The sequence below is a fragment of the Asterias rubens genome, chromosome 8, assembly GCF_902459465.1.
Source record: "Asterias rubens chromosome 8, eAstRub1.3, whole genome shotgun sequence".
Lineage (NCBI taxonomy): Eukaryota > Metazoa > Echinodermata > Asteroidea > Forcipulatida > Asteriidae > Asterias > Asterias rubens.
The window spans coordinates 15,742,041-15,767,489 of NC_047069.1; the positions used below are offsets into that span (position 1 = coordinate 15,742,041).

General features: G+C 36.6%; 3 protein-coding genes across 8 annotated transcripts in view; 2 read left to right on the forward strand and 1 right to left on the reverse strand.

Annotated features, from left to right (window-relative positions):
• Positions 1-9,574, forward strand: LOC117293335 (alpha-N-acetylgalactosaminidase-like). 2 transcript variants are annotated; one of them, XM_033775615.1, is made up of 8 exons: positions 1-125; positions 2,273-2,436; positions 3,703-3,877; positions 4,666-4,840; positions 5,931-6,025; positions 6,316-6,477; positions 7,310-7,507; positions 8,250-9,574. In XM_033775615.1, exons 2-8 carry the CDS (start codon positions 2,288-2,290, stop codon positions 8,499-8,501), a joined length of 1,206 nt encoding a protein of 401 aa, XP_033631506.1. In that variant the 5' UTR covers positions 1-125; positions 2,273-2,287; the 3' UTR covers positions 8,502-9,574. The 2 variants fall into 2 exon arrangements, with proteins under 2 accessions (XP_033631506.1, XP_033631505.1); XM_033775614.1 differs by lacking the exon at positions 1-125 and adding an exon at positions 462-549.
• LOC117293333 (alpha-N-acetylgalactosaminidase-like) overlaps positions 8,677-25,449 on the reverse strand; it is a 20,664-nt gene continuing 3,891 nt past the window's right edge. For 2 of the 5 annotated variants that reach the window (XM_033775610.1, XM_033775605.1), the window contains exons 6-8: positions 24,824-24,985; positions 23,448-23,645; positions 18,768-19,466 (exon numbers count right to left, since the gene is read on the reverse strand). In XM_033775610.1, coding sequence (XP_033631501.1) covers positions 19,209-19,466; positions 23,448-23,645; positions 24,824-24,985 — 618 coding nt within the window. In that variant the 3' untranslated portion in view covers positions 18,768-19,208. Of the gene's footprint in view, positions 15,079-18,767; positions 19,467-21,783; positions 22,167-23,447; positions 23,646-24,823; positions 24,986-25,449 lie in introns of those variants that run through there. The other 3 variants (XM_033775606.1, XM_033775609.1, XM_033775607.1) reach the window with 3 other exon arrangements.
• Positions 24,365-25,449, forward strand: part of LOC117293334 (alpha-N-acetylgalactosaminidase-like) — a 14,512-nt gene continuing 13,427 nt past the window's right edge. Inside the window, exon 1 of the mRNA XM_033775613.1 lies at positions 24,365-24,386. The gene's annotated coding sequence lies outside the window, so the exon portion shown is untranslated. The remainder of the gene's footprint in view (positions 24,387-25,449) is intronic.

Consider the following 25,449-nt stretch of genomic DNA (forward strand, 5'->3'; position numbering starts at 1 on the left):
ATGGAGACAACAGAGATTCTCTCTCTCGTCTCCAGCTTGATAGATAGAAGGGTCGTCCCACGTGCGCCGCCTCTGTGTATAGACCAAGGCCAAAGGAAACACAGGAGGAAAGGATCTCCACATAGGTAAGGGAAACTTCGGCTTAGGAACCACCCCCTGGCCATAAACAAAAGTGAACGTTTTTAAAATTACTGGCAAATCAGTAGGCTGGAAAAAAAAAAGGTCAGAAATTGGTGGCGAGGTCGTAATTTTTTTTTCCAGTAGGCTACCACCGGCCACGCCCCTTTCCACTGTACCCACGATCCGCGACTTGGCTGCTGCAGGAAAGAGATTTGTAGATTTTGTGGGAAGTTTTAACACCAGTGGATAGAATTTATTCAAAGATAGCATCCATGGTTCATCCATCTCCATGGTTCACGATACGATACGATTGCGTGTTCTTTTAGTTGGCTATAGTTTACATCACGTGATCGATCACATGATCTTTCAGTTTCAACTTCAACTTTCTACGTACTTCGTGTTGCTGCAGGGGACGTATCTCTGAAGAAGGTAATACAACTTTGTGTGGTTGACAGGATTAATGATAAATTAGCTGAAAATATTGACAAGTTGGTGGCATTTACGTCATGTCAGGAATAATGAAAGCTGTGTTCAGTTTAGAGTAACAAACTATCAAAGGAGGAAGTATTAAATTAAACAAATTTGGAAATTGTTTTTATGATGCGCCCGGATCATACCGGACTCATTGTTCCATTGTGCCAGGTGTTGTTTTTCAAATTCATACTGAGTGTTACCATGGAGGGCTACCTCCATGGTGTTACACAGTTGAGTTGTCATTTTGAAATTGTTGTACCTGTTAAAAACGTGGTCAAGTGCTTAATAAACTGAGTACCAAACTATAGACTTAAATAGTGAGTGAGTGCCTTTCCCTCCTCAATTCATAGTCATTTTTGAGAGCACCTTTAATTATAAATTTTAATTAGTTTTGACATTGCCTAGCCTGTGCATGCTGCGTTTGTTGTGTGGAGGCGAATGGCACAGTGTTGTGACATTATCATCACAAAAAATATGCATCGATCGTTAAAGACAGTGGACACTATTGGTAATTGTCAAAGAACAGTCTTCTCACTTAGTAGTGTATCTTAACATATGCATAAAATAACGAACCTGTACAAATTTGAGCCCAATCGGTCGTCGAAGTTCTGAGATATTACTGAAAGAAAAAACACCCTTGTCACACGAAGTTGTATGCTTTCAGTTGCTTGATTTCATGACCTCAAATTCTAAATATGAAGTCTTGAAATCAAGTTTGTGGAAAATTACTTCTTTCTCGAAAACTACGTTACTTCAGAGGGAGCCGTTTCTCACAATGTTTTATACTACCAACCTCTCCCCATTACTCGTTTCCAAGTAAGGTTTTATGCTAATAAATATTTTGAGTAATTACCAATAGTGTCCACTGCCTTAAAACGGTTCTACTTCTAGCTCTATGTTTATTTAATTTTTAATATTTGATTAATAAGTTATTTTGTTTATTTATTTTTCACTTTTATTGCATTCTGGATTTTCTCTTTAGCTTCCTAGGGCTAGGCTTATGTTTCATGTTTAAAGGAACACGTTGCCTTGGATCGATCGAGCTGGTCTTTGAAAAGCGTTTGTAACCGTTTGTTATAAAATGCATATGGATGGAAAGATCTTTTAATAGTAGAATACAATGATCCACACAAACACGTCTTGAAATTACACGGTTTTCCTTTTACCTCGTCGACGAACACGGTTGGCCATTTATGGGAGTCAAATTTTTGACTCCCATAAATGGCTGACCGTGTTAGTTCGCTAAGTAAAATGAAAACCATGCAATTTCAAGGCAATTTTGTGTGGATCATTGTATTCTACTTTTCAAACATCTTTCCAACCATATGCATTTTATAACAAACGGTTATAAATGCTTTTTAAAGACCAACTTGTCCGATCCAAGGCAAAGTGTTCCTTTAATGTTATTTGAGTGTGTATGATGTTTGAATGTGGATTTGTGCAGCTTTATATGTTTTCAATCAAAGATGACAGAACAATTCAAGCAAAAGCGATACCAAATGGGCGGGTAAGAGGGTTTAGGAGGTGAATTGGATCGAATTACATATTAAAAATTATGGTTTGACTTGTATTGTAATTAAGCCAAAATGTTCAAAGAACATGTATTATAGAAGGACTGCAGTTACCAAGGTACAAATTTCATCGGTTGAAATTGACTCTTTTTTATTGACTTCTCCAGAATTAAACAAGAACAATGTTAGCGCTAGCATTGATGATGTTGTGTGTAGTGAGTACGCAGGCATTGGACAATGGCCTAGCAAGGACACCTCCTATGGGATGGTTGATCTGGGAACGATTCAGATGCAATATTGACTGTGATAAAGACCCCAAGAACTGCGTCAGGTAAGTGCCATCGGAAAACTTGAAGGTCGTAACTTGAAAGTTTAAAATTGAGTGAATGATACTTGGCAACACGGCAGTCAGCACTTGCATGACTTCTGACTCGCACCCTGAACCATAAGCCTTTTTGAGGTACGGCGGACGTAAAATGCGCACTTCACTGAATAACATACGTTCTATTTCTATGGTCAATACGCACAAATTTACCACAACTTTACAGTGTTGTAGCATTGTGACCGCCATACCTCAAAAAGGCTTATGGAGGTAGCCTGAACAAAGATACACATGTATTGGCAAAATAGGACGACATAGGGCCAGATAGCTCAGTTGGTAGAGCACTGGTGCATTAATCAGGAGGTCGATGGTTCAAATCATGCTCAAGTAAAAGTTTTCTGTTATCAACCCCGAATCCAAACATGTGGGTTACAGTTACACAATTCATTATCTAGGAGGACTTCCCACATAAATTTGTGGACACTGTTGGTAATTACTCAAAATAATTATTAGCATAAAACCTTACTTGGTAAAGGGTAATGGGGAGATGTTGATAGTATGTAGTTTTCGAGAAAGAAGTAATTTTCCACGAATTTGATTTTGAGACCTCAGAATTAGATGTTGAGGTCTCAAAATCAAGCATCTGAAACCACACAAATTTGTGTGACAAGATTGTTTTTTCATTCATTATTATCTCGCAACTTCGACGACCAACTGAGCTGAAACTTTCATAGGTTTGTTATTTTATGCATATGTTGAGATACACCAAGTGAGAAGACTGGTCTTTGACAATTACCAAAGGTGTACAGTGCCTTTTAGTGAGTGTTGTCTTTAAAGGTACTGGACACAATTGGTAATTACTCAAAACAATTTTTATCATAAAAACTGTTGATAGTTATAGAACATTGTGAGAAACGGCTTCCTTTTCAGTAACATAGTTTTTGAGAAAGAGGTGATCCCTCATTCAAATATATAAAGATTTCAGGCCTGAAGTCTTTCATTAGAGAGGCATCTCAAAGCACACTTTCAATATTATCTCGCAACTTGGATTACCAATTGAATCAAAATTTTCACAAGTTTTTTTTATTTTATGCATATGTGTTGAGATACACCAAGTGAGAAGACTGGTCTTTGATAATTACCAAAGGTGTCCAGTGCCCTTTAAACAATATAATTACTAGGAGGACTTCCCACTTAAATTTGTGGCTTGCTTAGTGTTTCTTTAAACCTTTGCATTCTTGTGAACATTTTATGGAACTATTTCTTTATTCTCAGTGAGACCCTGATGAAGGAAATGGCACAGCATATAATAACGGATGGGTACAAGGATGCTGGGTACGAGTACGTCAATCTGGATGATTGTTGGATGTCGAAAGAACGTGATTCTCAAGGAAGACTTCAAGGAGATCCAGTACGCTTCCCGAGTGGAATCAAAGCTCTGGCTGATTATGTAAGTCAAGATATTCGTCTTCTTCAAAGGGTTTTGGTACTTTTTCTACGACACAAAACACAAATGTCTATAGATTTATATTAAACTTACACTAATTATAGTAGAAGGCTTCCCTTTAATTGCCTAGGTGCTGTTTTTTTTTAGGAAATGAGTAAAACAATTTCACAAAAATTATTTTTTGTTTCAGTCAGACGAAAATTATTTTAGCATGTAAAATGGATTTACGCGGCTCTCCTAAAAACATTGCTTTGTGATTTTCACCTTTTTGTCTCAATAACTTGACGACTTATGAAGCTAAAACTTCTGCAGGTAAATTATATTAAACACATCTTCATTCACAGTGAGGGATTCAAGTCCTGGCAAAAAAACTTAATCTACACAATCAAAACCCTTTGTATGGTGCAATTGACCAATGTTTTAAAAACCTTTGTTTATGATCGGTTAAAAGTGTTAATTCATGGGCGTGACATGTGACCTTGCACCTGTTCTTATAAGAGTTTCTTCAATCCTATTGGTCGAGAGCAACGGCTAAATCAGTTGTGCCACATCATGCCATACGCGCGACGCGCACAGCATTCCCTTATAAGGAGTTGTTAAAATCTCGGTAAAATTATCAAGAACCAGGCCTCGTTGGGATTAAACCACTAGTTGAAAACCTCTTCACCACACATTGATTCCCTTAATCAATGCGTGTATTTCTTGACCCCTCTAAGTTTGTCTCTCAGAGTAGATTTTTAGACGTGAGATATTTCTCCTCAATCTGACTTTTTGCGTGAAATACTTCACAGATGCATAGCGGAGGTTTGAAGCTTGGAATCTATGAAGATTATGGAACTCAGACCTGTGGTTTATACCCAGGGAGTCTTGGTTACTTGGAGCTAGATGCACAGACGTTTGCAGAGTGGGGCATTGATATGTTGAAGATGGATGGATGCCATTCAAATGTCTCAACCATGAAGAAAGGTACCTTACCCTTTGATACATTGATGATTTATGTATCTAGCATCTCAGCCCTTCCATGTTTCCATTTTATATACCTGGGTTGAGAGAAGCAATTATGGTTAATAATGTATAATAATATCCGGTTTTTATATAGCGCTTTTCATACCCTCAGGGCGTCTCAAAGCGCTTCCAACATTATTACCCCTGGTCACTGGGCCTTATTAATTCCTTAAACCATCTCAGCTCCCTGGTGGGGAGTAGGTATACAGCCTGTGCAACTAATATGCGCTACTCGGCTAAAACAATAACAAAAACCATCTCTGCCCTCACTGGTACCCATTTACCCCAAGGTGGACAGAGGCAATTATAGTTTTAGTGCCTTGCTCTGAAGGACACAAGTTCCATGACTGGGAATTAAACCCACATTCTGATTATTTAGCCTTCAAAGGCACGATATATTCCTATATTAGTCGAATTTCTGATTTTTACACCATGAATACTATTTGAACAAGTATGTCAGCCCTTGTCAAAAAAAAAATGTCCCTACTTGTTTCCAAGGAAAAATATCATGCCTGTCTGCATCAGAATTTAAGTTTATGAATTTGAGTCATTCGGGGCCCTATTTCATAGAGCTGCTAAGCACAAAAATTGCTTAGCATGAAATTTCTTCCTTGATAAAAATAGGATTACCAACCAATGTCCATGTGATTTTCAGGATAAGCAAACAACAGCTGAAAACCAGTAACAAGCAGTATGCAGTAAATGTGAATTTTGCTGGTACACCTGTTTTTACCAAGGAAGAAATTTCATGCTTAGCAAATTTTTGTGCTAAGCAGCTCGATGAAATTTTGCCCTGATGTCTCCACCATATATAAAGGAACATTACCCACAACTCAAAGTTTGATCAGTAGGCCTAGAGTCTTGGATCGTTTTCAGGAGGATGCTTGACTCTGTTGCTGGATGATGCTTTTAAATACTGCCTTGGAGATTAACTGGTAGTTTAATCATTGAATCTATAAAAAAGAGCTGTTCCAAATTTTTGGGTTAAATTGGCAAAAGTTTTGCCCTAGCATCTTTAAGACATTTATGATGTGACTGGTTGCTACTGCAGGTTATCCTGAGATGACAAAATACCTCAACGCTACCGGCCGACCAATCCTCTTCTCCTGCAGCTGGCCTGACTATGAACGCGGACGTGGAATTAAGGTATGAACAATGAGGTCTCGAAATCAAGCATCTGAAAGCACACTTGGAAATAAATGTTGTACTGAACTGAACACAACTTCGTGTGACAAGGGTGTTTTTTCTCGCCTTATTATCTCGCAACTTTGATGACCAATTGAATTCAATTTTTCACAGGTTTGTTATTTTGTGCATATATTGAGATACACAAAGTTGGAAGACTGGTCTTTTTTTACCAATGGTGTCCAGTGTCTTTAAGCAGCTTTATGAAATTGGACCTAGGTCTTATCAGTCTGTGTCATTCAATATCTTAGATAAACTACACTCTTGTTGCTGAGAACTGTAACATCTGGAGAAACTACAACGATATTCAAGATTCTTGGACTTCCATTCTCGGAATCATTGATTATTACGCATCACAACAAGACACATTGGTCAAAGCTGCAGGACCGGGTCACTTCAATGATCCTGATATGGTAGGAAAATGTCTTTGTTAACGTCCTAACAAACCTGTCATGGTATTAACAGTGTTGTCCAGAAGCGCATGCTGCTGGCAATTTCGTCGGCTCCTCGATCCTCTGCTGCACAGATTCTTTCCCCTCGGAAATTCAGTCCCCCCCCCATATGGCAAACTGTGTACAAACTTCTGATAGCGCCCTCTTTTGAATCCTCCTCCTCCAGCCCATGTTAATTTCCGATGTGGGGGACCAAATTTCCGACGGACAGAATTCCCTTGGACACTGGCTACTTGTATTCTTTTTTTCTTTTTTTTCATTCCCCATTTTTTTTTTTAAGATAATGTTTTTTTGTGTTTTTTTTTCAAACATTGTTTGCCTCCTCCAATTTTCCCTGAGCTAAAGTACTGTCAACGACTGGGAATTTTTTGTCAAATAAAAAACCCTTTCTATTATACAAATCAGTTTCATTACTGCGCCGTGCTGTACTCTATTTACATCTGTACAAGCAACCGATTAGGAGGCATCAAGTTACCCCATCCATCCAGTTGGAACAATTCTCATGTGTCCAATAACATTAAACATACTTAACGGACAGGCAGGTTCAGGAGTTAATGTTACAACAAATGTGATGATTTAACGAAAAACTAATTCAGCGAATAATGGGAAAGTCTCAACATGATTACGACCTCAGTCGACTAGAGAGAGAGAGAGAGAGAATTCAACGGATTAAGTCAGAAATTGCTCAGATCGCACCACTGAGCATCTAGAATCGAAAATACTTCCGGGTCCAGTGTATGTACGTAATATATTTAGCAATTGTTTTGATTGATGTGGTCTTTTCATTCCTCAGCTTATTGTAGGTGACTTCTCATTGAGCATAGATCAAGCTAAAACACAGTTTGCCATGTGGGCTATCATGGCTGCTCCACTGCTCATGTCTAATGACCTTCGAACTATTGACCCCGTATACCGTGCCATCCTACTCAATAAAGAAGTCATTAAGGTCAACCAAGATCCCCTGGGGATGATGGGAAAGCGTGTCTTAAAGGTAAGTGCCATTTCATCATCTTTATAAGCAATTTTACTTGAGACCGGTTCCAGGCAACCTCGATAAAGAAAAGTCTTACATTTCAATTTTCACCGTGTTTTACCCAAGTGTTCCTTTTGCGTACAGTATAGTGGGTTGCCTGTAAAACATTGTCTCAAATAATGAGGACATAAAGCTCATATATTTCTGATAGCCCACTGAAGCTCACAAGCCCATTAAAGCAAGAAGTTACAAACCCAACAAGGAGCAAGTTTGAGCAAGGGACTATAGTTGACTGTTGTCGGCCATTGGGCGATTTTGCCTGGTACCCAGGCGATGTATTGCATTCATCGGTCACCTTGGAACATTGACTAGAGGAATGATCCCTGCTCGAATTTGGCCAAGGTGGTTCGGCCAATTACGCAGTGTATATTACATGTGTATGTATTACACTGTCTTTTTCGGTGTGCAATCTGCGCCTACTTTAAGCAAGGCTAGAAAGGGAGCAATGTAAAGAGTTTCATAGCATGTTCTTAGAATATCATCACGATTGAATGTTGTTCCAAAGTATATTTACAAATTGAATTCTTTTTTATTTGTGTTTGTTAACAAATCCTGTGAAATATGGTCGGTATTATCAGGTGGTCGATTCCTCTTTGATTGAAAAGTTTGTACTGTTTCATTCGGCCTTTGCGATTTTTTCAAAAAAGTCTTTGCGATACCTTGTTAAGCCTTTGCGATGTTACGATAACACTCTTTTCAGTTGGCAGATGGTCTGGAGGTCTGGACACGGCCTCTGCAAGGCAAATCTTACGCCATGGTGATAATGAGTCGAAGCACCCGGCAACCGGTCCATTTGAACACCACCCTAGCTGTACTTGGATTCACGCAGAGTGCAGGTTTTAATATAACAGAGTTATGGGAAGGTAAAGCACTGGGACATTTCAATCCAAATGACTTGTTACCTTTTGTTATCAATCCGAATGGAGCTGAAATCGTTCGTTTGACGCCATGATCTCAGTCATTAGTAATGACAGTTAGTTAATAATAATACCGGAGTCTTTCTTTCTAATGGTCGTATAACACAGGCATGGAACTTCTCAGCTAATCAGCTCTTTTTCTTTTCAAAACAGTGCCATAGAAAACTGAAATACACTGTACAAAAGTTAAGTGTGGTCGGCAATTTCCTGTTTTATAGAAAGTTCCATGTCTGATAACACACTCATGGCGCTGGAACTAAAACAAACATCTTAAGACAGGTTTTTCAAATGTTTGAATTATGCAACTACTTTCTGAAGCATCTTATAAAGGTTTACAAGTTGCTGTGTGGATTTAGCAGCCACTGCCAGAAATATTTGGGCAAACCCTTTTGTTAGCGAAAAGTGTAACTGGGTTCTTTGATGTGCGTTGCACAGCGCATGGAACCTACAGCGGAGCGTTCCAAAGACTGAGCAATAATGGTTTAAAGTGCCTTGCAATACTGACACAAGGTGTCAAAGCTGGGAATAAAACCCAAAGTCTGCTGATAAGAAACAAGTAGTGCTTGGCTTAAGTCTTGTTTGGGGCAACAGTATTTAATTAAAGCCTGACTGCTGCTAAAAACCCGCTATCAGTCCATGAATACTTTCATCAATAAATCAGTCATTAGTGACAATTAATGACCAAAGTTTTATAAATTATTTCCGATAAATTGTCTCAATTCAGTTGGGTGTTAAATCAAAGGTGTATTCTAAGAATAATTTGGTTATTTGGTATTCATAGTTTGACTTTTTGACTTTTCGAGCAGGGGAAGGGGAGGCCAATAATTCAAACTTTGAGAAAAAAAAAAAAAATAATAATAATAATTTGAATCTAACCACTTTCGATTAGTAATTTAATTTTATTATTTTCTTTGGTTATAAGGTAAAACTTATCCAGTCATTTCAGTGAAAACCTTTTGTAAAATTGTTTACAATTTTTACTTTTATAAGTGTGTTTTTCAATAATGAAATTGAACATCAAGTTTCATGAAATTAAGCACAATATTAGATTTACTCTTATTGCATTTACTTTTACTGGAAACAAATATAAATTACTGGTAAAAAATTATCAGTAATCACAATCAATGAATCAGTTAAAAATATGTAGTTTTTGTATTACGGATAAAAACTATCAGTCAGAAAAACACAAAGGAACCTGGTATTTTGGTTAAGTTTTTATGGTGAGTGAATTACTGACAGAAAATCAAGCTGTCATTTGTCAGTTTTTGTGATGAGCTGGAGGCCTTAACCAAAAACTTTTACAATTTATTTTATTATTCAAAACACACACTGCGTAATTTTGGGGTATTGACCCATTTCACCTGACGTCATCATCAGAAAAATCTTGAATGCGCCATACTGGCGGGCAATTTCACTGTGTGTTTTCATATATAACTCTATGCTGTGCGTTAAGCATGGTGAGTGTGGCATCAGTCGCAGCGTGTGGCGCGCGTGCAAGGGGTCAATAGAGAAGTATCCTGAATTCTGAAAAAAAACTAGAAGAGTAGAATATATAGCAAGACATGTATACACATGGTGTTACTGCAAAGTTAGTATACAACGTATACGGATTCAGTAGTATACACTTTTAGTGGATAAAATACAATTTCTGAAATTTTCCAGATATTTGACAATTGTTGTGATGTTTGCGTTATATTTCAAAATTCACTATTAACTTTACTAGACAAAGTTGTATAAACTAGAAAACAAATCAAATCAATTTAAACTTTACTATGAGAGAATGTATCTTCTTTTATTTTCATAAACACATGGGAACTAATTCATTGATAAAGTACCTGGAAATAAACACTTTTGTACCATTTGATAAACTAGTTTGAAAATCAGTGTTTTTCTTTTAATATTTTAATTTTAAAAATTACATTATAAAAACACTTTAATTTTCTATCTTTATTTAAGCTCGTCTCCCAAAGTCGTCTTGACATTTGCCACATCCATCAAGAAACAACCGGTATTTTAGTCGTCAACAAAATTACTTTGGGGAGAGAGAAAAACATTGTTTTTAAACCATACATGAGATGAAAACCACAATATACATTTTTTCAAGTTAACTATGGTTTGGAACAAATTTGCACATCATATTTAGTAAAATTCACAAAACTGATTAAATGCAAAACATGAACAAAGTTAGCAAAATTTAAATCAAATTCAAACTCGACCTAAATTACTTCAACTACTGAAGTACAAGTTGTACAACAAAACCCCACTTTCTGGTACAGTAAAATTATAATATTTGGTTGTATCAAGTTATTAAACTATGGTTTGGATTAAGTTTGCTTGTCGTATTTTTACAAAATTAACAAAACTGAACAAATGCAAAATTACCAAAATTTAGTCAAATTCAAACTTAAATTACTTTAACTACTGAAGTACAAATTATACAACAAAACCCCACTTTCTGGTACAGTAAAATTATAATATTTGATTGTATCAAATACTCCAATAAATTTACCGTGATCTAATGCATCCTCAAATTCAAATCCAGGTCTGAACGTAAAACCCAGCTCTTTCAGAGAAACGTTAACTGTTTTAGGCTTGGATCCTTTATTTAGAAACAGCAGGGCGTATTCTTCATAGCCAGCTAGTGTCCGAACCCATATTTCAACCGTAGAGTTGCGCTGGATGTATAGAAAAATGAAAGAAGGTAAGTGGGACCTAATGGTTGTGGATTTAAGACACTGCTCTAGAATTCCAAAGATTGTGGGTTCGAATCTCACACGAGTAATACGCCTGTGATTGGCTATAGCTGTGTCTGGATTGAGGAGCTTGGCTATGGCTGTGTCTGGATTGGATAGCTTTTGGCTATGGCTGTGTCTGGTATGAGAAGCTTGGCTATGGCTGTGTCTGGATTGGATAGCTTTTGGCTATGGCTGTGTCTGGATTGAGAAGCTTGGCTATGGCTGTGTCTGGATTGGATAGCTTTTGGCTATGGCTGTGTCTGGATTGAGAAGCTTGGCTATGGCTGTGTCTGGATTGGATAGCTTTTGGCTATGGCTGTGTCTGGATTGAGAAGCTTGGCTATGGCTGTGTCTGGATTGGATAGCTTTTGGCATTGGCTGTGTGTAGTTTGAGTGGCTTTTGATAATCACTACTGTAATGGTGTCCATAATGGCTATATGCCCAGATTAACCACAAAAATTATTAAATTCCCAGAGCAGCCAACAGTAACATTAATAGCCCTGCACAGGCAAGGCTTCACGCAATAGCAGCTGTAGCCAGAGCCATAAGCCATTGATCCCAACATTTTTAGCAGTGTCCAGTCCATGTTGATGCTGCACATGATCACCATTAATATGAATTGAAAACAGGGCACCAGTGAATTAAAGCAATGAAAGTATCAGTTTCTTACAGCACAGTGAATGATCAAGATGGCTGCTGGGTGAAATCTTTGAGAGTCAACTTGGAGACAAAGTGGAGTCGGTATTGTCACGAAAGTACTTTCTTTGAATCACAGGTAAAATGCTCATCTTAAATCCGCATGAAATGTGTTTTGATCCACTTCCTTTCAAAGGATTGTTTAATTCTTTAACGGCAACAAGCAGCGTGTACCCAAACGCCCATAGTGGCCAGCCGCACAAGCTGCAAGGTTTGACCTAATTCCATTCACAAGATGTCTCAGTAAAGGTGATGTCCATATATGTGTCACTTTCTCTATGGTCCAATGTAGTTTGTTAACAAAGTATCCCAATTTCTAAACACAAAACTAAGTTTTCTGTTCAAGTTATTTTTGTTGACATTTTTACTGACAAAATTTGGTTAACAATAGTTTTTAGCAATGTCTGGGCATTGTATGATAATTATACATAAATGAATGGTCTCTATAAAGAGTTTAAAGTACACCTTTGAAATTTCTCATCTCGATCTTTAGGTTGCCAATTAAAGAGCATAAAACTACAATTGTTGCAGTGCTAACACAACTGGCTAACACACCTCGGTGGTTGGGTAAAAACCAAAACTAATATTCTTTATCCCTGATGCAAAATGTAACATCTCTTAATCTTTATTAGATCCCAAAAAGGGTAATTCAAAATTCAATTCATAAGCTGTGACTTGTGGTTAAAAAAATACGGTACTTTTTTTTATTTTCTGATCCTCATTTATTTGTAGATAAACCAAAGTCAGGACCTTCCATGGAGCTTTGTTTAACTACTGTCGTATAAATACAGCATGAGAGCTCCAGTTGCAGGTGCGGTGAAGTTGTAGACCTGGTAAGGACCTATGTGACCAATCTCCTTATGATTTAAGACGTCTCGTAACTCGTACCCAATGTACGTTAGTCCGAGATCTTTGAATCTTAGCGAAATAGTTTGAGGTTTTGTGTCGGTGTTGAGGATCACCACAGCCCATTCTCCGTTCTGGAAATTAAGTGCCCTTAGCCAGACTTGGACGAACTTTCCAAACTGTAAACACCAAGAAACAAATGAAGGACCTGGTAAGTCAACTTCCTCTGCAAGATTGGGGATTCGGATTCGAGAATTGTTGTAAGATGCTCGATAAGATGATAGGGAGTTGAGAGTGGGGAAGGTCCATAAGTGAACTGTCCTATACAATTCTTTTTCATTCAGTCTTATTTTTCATAACGAGCCTTGCAACAAAATAAATTTATTCCCAGTGTTCAAACATCATAAACACAGCAGTGAAACTTAAGAAATCACAATTATGAATCAATAAAAAAACAGTCTTTACAACTTTAATTTATTTTTTAGTGTTTTATCCATACACTGATGTATGTAAAATCACTTTCCCAATTCCTGTGAAGAAATTACACAGGTATTTTAATCGGGTGGTATTCAAACTTTGCCATTAAAGAGCAGATGTAATACCACTAGACCACTGAGTTTAAATCCTATATTGTAATTTTGATAGCTCATGTTGTATTGCTCATTGTTTGAAAAAAGTTTAGTGTTTTTTATCTTCAAATATTGTTTATTCTAGTGGTAAGCGCCTTGAGGCTAATTGGCATAAGGCAGTATATAAATTCTCTTTTATTATTATTATTATCTACATGATCTATTTTTATATTTTTTTTCCCAGGGAACCGTGTGGTCATCAATCACTTCACAAAGTCCATTGGTTTAAGACTCAAAGAAGTTGCAAAAACCGTAAGTTCCAGTAACTGATCTATCAATTATTCTTATTACCGTCTACTGGATAATTATACGAGATTATATGAGATTCTGTGTAATTCTTCTAAAGTGTCATGAGTTAATATAGGTAGGATAAGCGTAGAACATGAGTGCCCCATTGGCAGGGGCTGTGAAGTTGTACGATAACCGAATCCCAAGTTGCCCAATGTCCGTGTGGGTCAAAACCTCTCGTATGAAGTACCCCATATTGAAGGTGAACCCCAGATCGCCGAATTTGAGAGACACCGTTTGGGGCTTTGTGTCTCGGTTGAGAATGACAACTCCCCATTCTTGCCAAAGAGTTAGAGGCCGAAGCCAGACATCAACGGTTGTTCCAAACTGTGTGCAAATCAAGCAATTTACCTACTTATTCAATCCGCTTCATCCCCAACGGGACAAATTTAACAAAAGGACAACTGGAATTTTGAACCTAGTTGGGAAACCGGCTCAGCCAACTAAGCATAGTCAAAAGTAATTAAGCCCAGTTTATGTTTTAACTGGTTTCAAAAAAAGGAAAACTGGAATATCAAACCTAGTTGGTGAACCTGAGCTTAATCCAGTTGAACATCAGAACATTATCAAAAGTAGTTGTTCAACTTTGACACCAAAGAATTTCTACGGAAAAGGGAAGAATAGAGCACTGGCAGGACCCCACAGACCCGATCCTTAAGGTTGTGCGTGTGCGGGATTTGGTGTGTGTGTGTTTTGGTGAATGAAAGATGAGTGACAAGATTTTGAATGCAGCTAGCTTGAATTGTAGTACCCTTCCAAAAAGATTAAAATAAACATTTTCCCAATCCATCGTTCTCACCATACGCGTGTGACTTGCCAAATTTGGTAAAACCAGCGGAGGAAAATCGAGCACAGCAAGAAGAAAACAAAATGTGCAGAGAAAGCATAACAGACTCTTGACTCGATGTTATAAATTTGTACTTATTTTTTAATTATTTACTTTTATCTGTGAACAATTTCGGGTAAATCAATCCCTCTGCCCAAAAGAAATCCCCATACCCTCATATACACCTCATGTTCTGTTAGTATACCATGACTAAGCACCCCAGGTATGCAAATTATTCAAAATAATCGTAAAATCTGATGACTAAAATGTAAAAATTTTCTTCATTCTCTTCCTTGGACGTCTTCCTTTATAGGGAGAAGATTCACGACGATGAATTTAACTACTGTCATAAGCGTAATACATGAGCGCCCCCAACGCAGGCACAGTGAAATTCAGCTCTTGATGCCTGTCCACATGACCGACTTCCTTATGAGTCAAGATCTCTCGTAGTTCGTAACCCATCATGTAAGAAAAACCCAACTGGCTCAGCTTAAGAGTGACTGTTTGGATCTTGGTGTCCTGGTTGAGGAACACAATCGCCCACTCTTCATAATATTGAAGAGGTCGAAGCCAGACTTCTACACTCCCGAACTGTGGATGGAAAATCAAGGAGACGAAGCCAGTGGTAAGTGTGATAACAAGTCGCTCATGTGACCTTTTGTTGTTCAGTTCCTATTTTGACATGTTGGAAGCAAGTCGCTTGTGTAACTTTTTGTTGTTGTTCAGTTTCTATTTTGAAATGCTGGAAGCAATGTCCATCTAGAATGCTGGAAATAGTGTCAATCTAGAAAATACTGTCTAGCAAATTTCTTTGCTAAGTAAAAAATGAGTGGGGCACCATGACAGTTATAGCAAGATTTTTCTGTGCTCAGCAAAGTTTTATGCTTACAGACTTTACAAATTGGGTGCTTTCACAGAGTAAACATGAGAATAGACCTTGGTACCTCTTTGCTTACATAACGATAGTTGATTTAAAAATACATTTCTGACACTTATTCTCTTGATAGAATTTGAACTGCCTCTAGCTACCGCGCAATCTCAGTGGTCTAGTTAGTATGACACTGCTCTAGAATAGCAAAGGTTGTGAGTTTGAATCCCACCCGAGTAATATACCTGTGATTTTTTTCACAGAACTCCGATAAAAACCAAAATAAATATTCTTTATCCCCGATGCAAATTTAATATCTTTTAATCTATTGTTATTTCTCAACAGGAAGTTAACTCACAAGATAAGCATAAAGCTGGATAGCTCACGGTGCAGGGGCTGTGAAGTTGTACGGTAATTCAACTCCAAGTTGCCCAATGTCCATGTTGATCAAGACCTCTCTAATGATCAAGTACCCCATCCCAAACCTGAACCCAAGACCTCTGAGTTTGAGAGACACCGTTCTATGCTTTGTGTCTTGGTTGAGAATGACAACGCCCCATTATTGCAAATAATGAGAAAGAGGCTGAAAGCCAAACATCAACAGAAGTACTAAACTGTGATCAAACCAGGGGAGAATCTATTGGTAAGTTGACATCTGTTTCTCAGAATCCTAGAGAAGACTTTTTATTCTCTCTCTCTCCCCCCCCCCCCCCCCCTAGTCACCATAACCATGGCCCTCCTCCTTCCTAACATCCATTGAGCTCAAGTCAAAATGATTTTTGTTGGCTATTCATCTTGGCTATTCATGGTTTATTTTGTCAAAAAAGAAACAACAAATCCTGGTGATTCAAAGACTCTTTGTTCTCTTGGCTTTGTTAAGTCATGGTTCTTAGTGCCTCTCATCAAAAACAAAATAATTCCAGCTATTCCGAGAATGATAATCTCATCAGTGAGAAAGGGAAAAATGTAAGATCTCTAGCATTAAATTGGCTACATGTAACTGCTTATAATAATTGAAATGACAGTTGCATGCATTTGTGCCTTGTTAAAGTTGGCTATACTTTTATGACATAAACAAATTAACTTTTTCTCAACAAATATTCTTGTAAATTGTACAAATGAGTTACGCTGCAAAATGAGTTGCTGATGAATGCTTTGATGAGAAGTGGCATGAGTTATGAAGATGAAAAGTTTGATGTGAAATGAAAATTAGTAGTTTGAATTTATCAGGAGGGACTGACAGACGCTTGGTAGTGACAAAGAAACATGACAGAAAGAACTGGCTGCTGGCATTAGGCATTGGCAGCAATATTGAATAAGTCTAAACTTAGTTTGTTATTAAGGTTTGTCGATAACGTTATGGATATTTAAACTGGTTCCTACATGTAGATGTGGTAGACAGTGGGAAGACAAAGTAAATGGTTAAAATCAAAAATAAAGACTTGACTATCAAATTAGCATGCGTGTATTAAGTCAAACTCAGTTTAACTTGGTTTTCGGTGTCGTCATTCAAGATGCAAAAATTTCAGAGATACAAGATCCTTGATCCAAAGATACAAGATCTTTGATCCCTGATCCATAGTTACAAGATCATTGATCCTTGATTTCGGAAAAAAAATTTTGAACCACAAATACAAAATCCTTGATCCCGAGATTCAAGATCCTTGATCCAAAGCTCAAAGATGCATACAAAAACACAACTTCAAGTCATCATAAATTAAAAAGTACATTTTTTATTACTGAACCAACACCAAATTTAAAGGCATTTATCAAATTGGAATGTGACAGAAGGAATGAACACTCACTAAACCTAGACTGACGGAATGAAAATTAACCAATCGAAAAATTTAACATATAATAGACCACTGTACTGCTGGTATTACAGTTTGCTTACTGCGAGAATAAGTGCTGTAACTGTGTACTGAATTTCAGACAATTGAGCAGAGACACACAATGGCCTCCCATTTTTCTGCAAAATGATAATCAACCTGTGTTGCATCAGTACTAAGATCTATGAAGAGTAATACTCTAAAATAAAACCTTTACATAAACAAGATTTACATAGTTACTGGTATAAAACTTAGATAATTCTATTGTTGGTTTTTTTGTTAATATTTTCCCCAGATACAGGCAACAACAGAAATGTTGTTTACCATTTTCTTAGAGGTGGGATCCTTGGTAATCGAGAGCCATTTTGAATTCCAAACAATCTCTCATTTTGAAAAAGATGATGAGAGGAAAGAAAGCTTAACATCTAAGATGTGTGCTTTTATTATCTGATCTCATTCGATATCAGACTTTCCTCCATTTTTGAAGCTTTGGATCCCGTGGATAATAGTAAACACGCGAGTACACCCATGTTAACTGTTTAACAATACATGGTTGTACCTGCAAGTTTACTAGCTATACATTTTGTAGTGTTCCCATATCTGTCACTAAGGATATTGAAGGATTTCATTCAGCTCTTTTGCATCTAGCAAATATTTTGACTGAATGTCAATATTGGGTAGCATATGATGATTTTTGAATAGCAACTAATATAATTTACGTAGCAGTTTTCTATGCTACAAGAGAACTGTTGTTACCTGAATTGTATGTGTAGTGTGTGTGGTTTTATTCCTTGAAGGAACATCATAAGTCACATAATTTTTATTTCATTCGTCTTTCAAAGATAATCATTAATTTTTGAGCAGTTTTCTTTCTAAATTAAGGCACTTCTGGATCAAATAACGCCCAATGGGAACAGCTTAGTACCATGTGGGCCTATGATCATCCCAAGTCCTGAAAAAAATCTCCAAAATCTACTTTTTAACAAATATTTGTCTAAACATTAACGATAGCGTAAACTATTATTTCCAAAAATCTCCAAAAAGGAGCTAGTAAAAAACAGATTTTAAAGTCATCATGTTGATGACGACTCGCCTTTCAACAACATGGCAGCACCCAAAACTATTCTTTATTAATTGTAATTAAACTGTATTTAAAAGAAAAAAAAAACATTTCATTTGTTAGACAAATCTGTTGCTTCTTAGTCTCCAAATGTGTATTAATTCTATAGTATTTGAGGGAAACTTAATTCTAGTTCTTCTGATGGTTGCTCAAAGAGCCCCCAAACAGACTTTCCTCCACATACTGCATGTCTTTAAAACACGCATTCTATTTTTTTTGCTATTTCTTTCCTTTCTCTTTGTGGCGTGTCATGGCCGAGCGGTTAAGAGCACACGTAAAATTGGGGAGGTAGTGCTTTCTGCTCTACCGGCCAGGTTTCGGACTGATGATACAAGCCTACATCCGTATCGACTGTAAAAGGGGTAACCCTGTTCAAGCCCTAGGAGTAGGCGGCATAAAATAATTGTAGCCCACACCATGAAGTGGCCTTCAGGCCTTGTGTGTCTGGCGACGTGCATAAAAAAGAGAAAAAAAAGTTAAAAACCTCCCATAGACTTTGTACACACATTCCTTCACCGTCTTTAGAATTCCCCTATGGATCTTGGGTTAATTTTTCCGTTTTGTTCTTGGTCTTATAAGGTAGTGAATATGACATCACAATGGTCAACAGGCAACAATGAAATAATACATATTCTATAAAAACTGATATATTTTTCTAGATAACCCCATTACTTTGAAGTGAAATACTTCTCAAAATGCTTTATACTATCGAAACCGGATGTACATGTACTTTTAACCAAAGTGTTTTATTGCTACCCTTAATTTTAACAGTGATTACCAATCGTATACCTTCCCTTAAAAAACTAATTATTTGGACCCAATATGCTAGACAATATAGAAAACCCTTAAATTAATGAACTTTTGCCGAGTTGTTTAAGTAGATTCAGAGAGTTGTGAGAATTGACTATTGACTCGGATAAGCATAGTACATAAGAACTCCAACTGCAGGCACATTGTAGTTGTAGCTAGTGCTGATGTTGCGATGTCCAATCTGTGTGTTGGTCAGCACATCTCGCATCTCATATCCAGCAGAAGATTGGAACATTAGTTGTTTTAGTGACATTGGAACTGTAACTGGTTTGGTGGCGCTGTTTAGGAGCACAAAGGCCCACTCATCTGACCCAGCTAGGGGTCGTACCCACACTGCAACTGTCGTTCCGAGCTATTTGTAGGAAGTAAAATGGAATGGGAAGCCCAGGCTAGTTTTGTTGCTTAGTTGGTACTGGGCCCAATTTCAAAGAGCTTTTTGTAAAGCACAAAAAGTAGCTAAGCACAACCAAGTCATGCTTACCAGAATAATGTTACCAGCCAAAATATTGCCACTTGTACAATCTGTGACTGTTTTTGTGTGTATTTGTGCCAAGCAAATGGCTGGTAACCAGTCTCTGTTTTAAAAGCGGGATTTCGCTGTGCATAGCATATTGTTATGCTCACAGGCTTTATGAAATCGGGCCCAGATTGGTCAAGTTTATTGATACAACACCAACATTCTATAGTTAATTCTTACTTTCTAAAAATAGAAATTGAAAACATTTTTCAAATAATTTGTGCCTTTGCAATTTTCACCATAATGGTAATAAATTCATCTTGTCTAATATAAAAATAACAAAAAATAATATTTATTTTATTTAGGAGGTTCTAACAGTATTATTTCTCTCATTACTTCTCTGAGTTCTGACTCACTTTAATTCCAAAGGCAGGACACCCTGATTTTTTTCTCGAAACCTTCCTTTATGTTTTAGAATTTCACAGCAACTATTATATTGGCATGCAGATTTTAAAGCGATGTTAAAGCAGTGTCAAAGAGCTTTATTAATGCATTTAAGTTAAGTTCAGTTTCTGCAGAACAGATGCATTTGCCAGGCACAGCAAAACTTTGAATTGTTTTTTTCACCCTTCAATTTCTATATGCAACAGCTGAGAAAACACTTAACCAAGGAAATCAGCTGATCATCTGAAAGAGTCATGTGTCCGATTGTAACAATATTTTGTTCGTAATTCACAGCTGTTTTATTGGAATAATTTCCATACAATAATAATTTAAAATGCCAAGGATGTTTGTTCCATTGTGTTCAAATTGGAGCATCAGTAGGTATATTTAATGACAAAGTAATTTTCAAAATTAACTGAGAATGTGTTTGAGTAATTTGCAGAATTAACCATTAATTCGTTTGTGTGTGAATCTGTGAAACTGACTTCCATTTTAAAAAGTGATCTGTTAAATTCTGGCTTGAATGTAAATCGTGCTTAAGACTTTGTACTTGAGAAGGGCATTGTTATTGTTATATTGTTGTCTCATGTTTTGTCACTTAATGTCGTAAGAATCGGAATTTACTACAATTATGGGATACCCCCTCTCATTCAACCCTTACCAATCTATGATCTGACCTAATCAAAGTTGCATCAGAAACAATTTCTGACACAATTTTGTCCAGGTCAAACCTTTAATTTACACAGATTGAATAGACTACTCATCTGTTGTCTAACCTTCCCACCCCACTCCTGTCCCTCTGCTTCATTATACATCTGTTTTATAACTCAGTATACTAATTTTGTATTAAAATATCAAGGAAATTATAATTCAAACCACAGCCATTTTTTGACACCACATCTTAGGTTTCAACGCCAGCATCATCAGCCTATTTAAAGTAGTATCCCTTATTAGGTTCAAATTACGGGGCAAAAAACTGTTTTTACTTAATCACATTACTTTGAAAAGAAATGTTTCTCAAAATGCTTTTTACTATTGAAAGCTGCTCTAGCTCGTCTAGGCTTCTAACTAAAGGTTTTTGATGCCATTAATTTCAAGAGTGATTACCAAAGGTAAACCCGTAGATAAAGTGCTGAATTTACAGACATTTAGAGGTCAATAGAATTAATTAATTACTGTATTTATTTACTTTGATTTTATTTACATAAGCATAGATCATTAAGTGTCCATAGAAAAAGGACTTTATAATAGTGTATTGTGTATTTTAAGTTATTCAGAACGAATTTTGCCAGACATTTAGAGGTCAAACAATTGTATTTTTTTATTTCCATAGACGTAGATCATTATTTGCCAATAGAGAAAGGGCTGTATAAGGGCTGTATGCATAAGGGCTGTATTTGTCCCGATGTAAATTTCCATCTACTAAGGCTGTATAAGTATTAAAGACACTGGACACTATTGGCAATTTTCAAAGACCAGTCTTCTCACTTCTGTATCTCAACATATATGCATAAAATAACAAACCTGTGAAAATTTGAGCTCAATCTGTCATCGAAGTTGCGAGATATTAATGAAAGAAAAAACACCCTTGTCACACAAACTTGTGTGCTTTCAGATGCTTGATTTTGAGACCTCAAATTCTAAATCTGAGGTCTCAAAATCAAATTTGTGGAAAATTACTTCTTTCTCGAAAACTACGTTACTTCAGAGAGGGAGCCGTTTCTCACAATGTTTTAATACTATCAACCTCTCCCCATTACTCGTTACCAAGTGATTTTGTGATAATAATTATTTTGAGTAATTACCAATAGTGTCCACTGCCTTTAATGTATTATTGTATTGAGATATTCAGAACAAATTTCCAGACATTCAGAGGTCGACAATCAATTGTATTTATTCGTTTCCATAAGCATAGATCATTAAGACCCCATCGGCTGGCATTGTATAATTATGAGCTTCACCGGGAGTCCAGTATCCAATAAACTTATGATTGATGATATCTCTCATCTGATACCCATAATCATACATCAAGCCAAGTTGTTCCAATTTGAGGGAGACGGTCTGAGACTGTGAATCTTGGTTCAGGAATAAGATTGCATAGCCCTCCCAGAAGTCAAGATGTTTTAACCACACCTCTGTCTTAGGTTTCAACTGTTTGGAAATAAAAGGACAAAGGTGGGGCCTAAATGACTAGTACTAAGAGATAAAGGAACTATTGGTGGGACCCAAATTACTTTTACAGTTTAATGGGCCTAATAAAGGGCTGCTTTTGGAGGTAAAAGGGCTAAATGATTAATAGAACACAGATGGGTTCTAAAGAGGGTTTAACATTTTTTAGGACTTTAGAAAGGTATAAGTGAACTCATGAGACATTTAAGCGGTGTTGGATTTTAAACTATTATTCCAAGATGACTTCTTGAAATGATTGTGTCTCCAGCTCATTTGTCTTTTTTTTCATGCTCAATTTTGCAATGGGGGCAATTTTGAATTTGGAATTGAACCATTGAACAAAATTTGAGAATTCAAACAGATTTGTTAAACTTTTGTGTCGTCAGGAGTTTACTATTTTTACAATAACTGTATAATTTGTTTTACAGCAATGTTTAAAGATTGACAAGGATTTTTTTGTTTGGGGTTTAAATAAGGGGGTGTAGAAAAGCAGGAAAACTTTATGAATGGAGGACGAGACTTTAATGTGAAATGGTGTTATTGCTGGATGTGAACTTGTGTGGATGTGGATGAAAAACCAATCATTTTTTAATGTGTGGTTTACGGTTTGCGGCTAAATGTATGATTAAGAAATTATGATGTGAAATGAATGATTTGATTTGATTTGACGGATTTTGTATATTGACAATGTTGAGTCTCTGGCCAGTTTGTTTCTGCTGGCCTTTGCGCTTTCCCCATATTTCTACTAACTTTGTTCCGAGATTGCCCGGTAGCTAGAGGCAGTTCAAATCCTATGTTTTGGCAGCAGGTCTTGCACTGATATAAAAGATGTTAAATTTGCATTGGGGATAAAGAATGTTGTTGTTTTTTTTTTTGCAAGTTAACCATCTGTTATAATTTTGTACTGTATTGATTCCATAAAACTGAATCCTGTAAAATAGTTAAACATTTTAGATTGAATAACTCATTTTAAATTTAAGGAGTTTAAAAGAGTTTCGCACCAGATGTTTATCAAGTAATGGGAAAATGCAGATGCTGGGCACAAAGTTTTGAAGCATTTCTAAAAATGAGTCAAAGGTCATAAAATATTAGACCCTCCAATGTTCATCTTGCTACACTTAAATCAAATATTTAAAAAAAAATCCCTTTTTGAATGTTAAAAAGCAAACTCAGAACAACAAACTATACAGAGAAATGAGAATATGATTGAAGTGACAATCTGGAATGACCCATGATAAAAAAAAATTAAAAAAATTAACTTACCTCCAACATTTTCTTTCCCATCTTGCCAGCAGGATCTTGGTTAATCCGGATGACTTCCTTGTTCAGTAAGATGTCTCTGTAGACAGGTTGGATATTGCGTAGATCGTTGGACATCAAGAGAGGAGCGGCGAAGATGGCCCACATAGCCATCTGAGCGTTAGATTGGTTCACATTCAACCCTTTGTTGCCAATAATTAACTGTAAGTAACATCAGTAAATATACTTTGTTTGTAAAATCAAAGAATAGAGATATGTTGCGTTGAGGCTACTTGAGGTTGAGGCTTAGGCTACTTGAGGTACGACTTGAGGGACTGGTTGAGGTACGACTGCAGGTTGAGGCCTAGCCTACTTGAGGTACTACTTGAGGTTGAGGCTTAGAAAGTTGAAACTTGCTGGTCACTGCACCAGGAGGGAATTTTGAAACTTTTTTTTTGTCAGACAATTTCAAACATGAAGCCATCACTTGGAAAAACCTACAAATTACTAGTAAATGCCAATGATAAGGCTACATTTGTTTTCAATTACTGATGTACTAAAACCTGAACCTTGTTTTCAATGCTGTAAGGTTTTAAGGCTAGATAGCACATTAATCTGGCGGTCACATGTTAAAAACCTGTGCTATGCATCTCTTTGTTCACCCCAAAATTTCATTATAAATGTACCAAGTTAGTTTTCCCTCGTGGTTTATGACTTGTGAGATTTAAAGGATTTGGGTACCTTTTCAAAATGTCCATAGATTTACATTAAACTTACAGGGTTTGAAGATAATGATAGTGGAAAGCTTCCCTTCAAATTTTACTTACTGAGGTGCTGTAGTTTTTGAGAAATGAGTAAAACAATGTCATGAAAATACGTTTGTAAATGATTTCCCAAAAACTACAGCACCTCAGCACGTAATATTTTCAGGGAAGCTTTCTACTATCATTATCTTCAAACTGGGTAAGTTTCATGAGACGAAAACTATTTTTGATGACATTGTTTTACTCATTTCCCAAAAACTACAGCACCTCAGCACGTAATATTTTCAGGGAAGCTTTCTACTATCATTATCTTCAAACTGGGTAAGTTTCATGAGTAAAAACTATTTTTGATGACATTGTTTTACTCATTTCCCAAAAACTACAGCACCTCAGCACGTAATATTTTCAGGGAAGCTTTCTACTATCATTATCTTCAAACTGGGTAAGTTTCATGAGTGAAAACTATTTTTGATGACATTGTTTTACTCATTTCCCAAAAACTACAGCACCTCAGCACGTAATATTTTCAGGGAAGCTTTCTACTATCATTATCTTCAAACTGGGTAAGTTTAGTGTAAATCTGTGGACATTGTGTTTTTTGTCCTACAAAAGTTACATAGACCCTTTAATACTCACCATATCTGGATCGTTGAAGTGTCCAGGACCAGCCACTGGGACAAGTGTCTTCTGATTGTCACCATAATACTTTATAATGCCTGTTACTGAATCCCAAGAGTCCTGAATGTCATTGTAGTTACGCCAGATGTTACAGTTATCAGCCACTGAAGTGTAATTGATCTGAAATAAAGCAATCAATCAAAACAATTTATATAGCTCAGTAGGATTTTTAAACTAGACATAGAATCTATTTCATAGAAAATGCTCTTGACTTGAGTACAAATGGGTTTTCTGTTTTTTTTTTAAATGTTCACATTTGGTGAAGTTTTAATGTCCATAGAGAGACCATATAAACATCAAAGAATCAAAGAAATTTAAATCAAAGAATTTTCCGGGACTCGAATTTCAGGGGGAAATGTACAAGACCACAGGGTCTGTAGCTCAAAATGTTTACAGAAACAACTTTCTTTTCACAAGCTCAGAATCAAAATGAGAAACAAAATAATCTATCACAAACTGTTTTGGTTTGAACAAACACTTGAGAAGATCAATCTCATTTGTCTTATGGGTAAGTATTCTTTGATACTCAACAGAATTAAAAAATATTCATTGAGGTTGTATTATTCGCTTGAAAAAAACTAAAC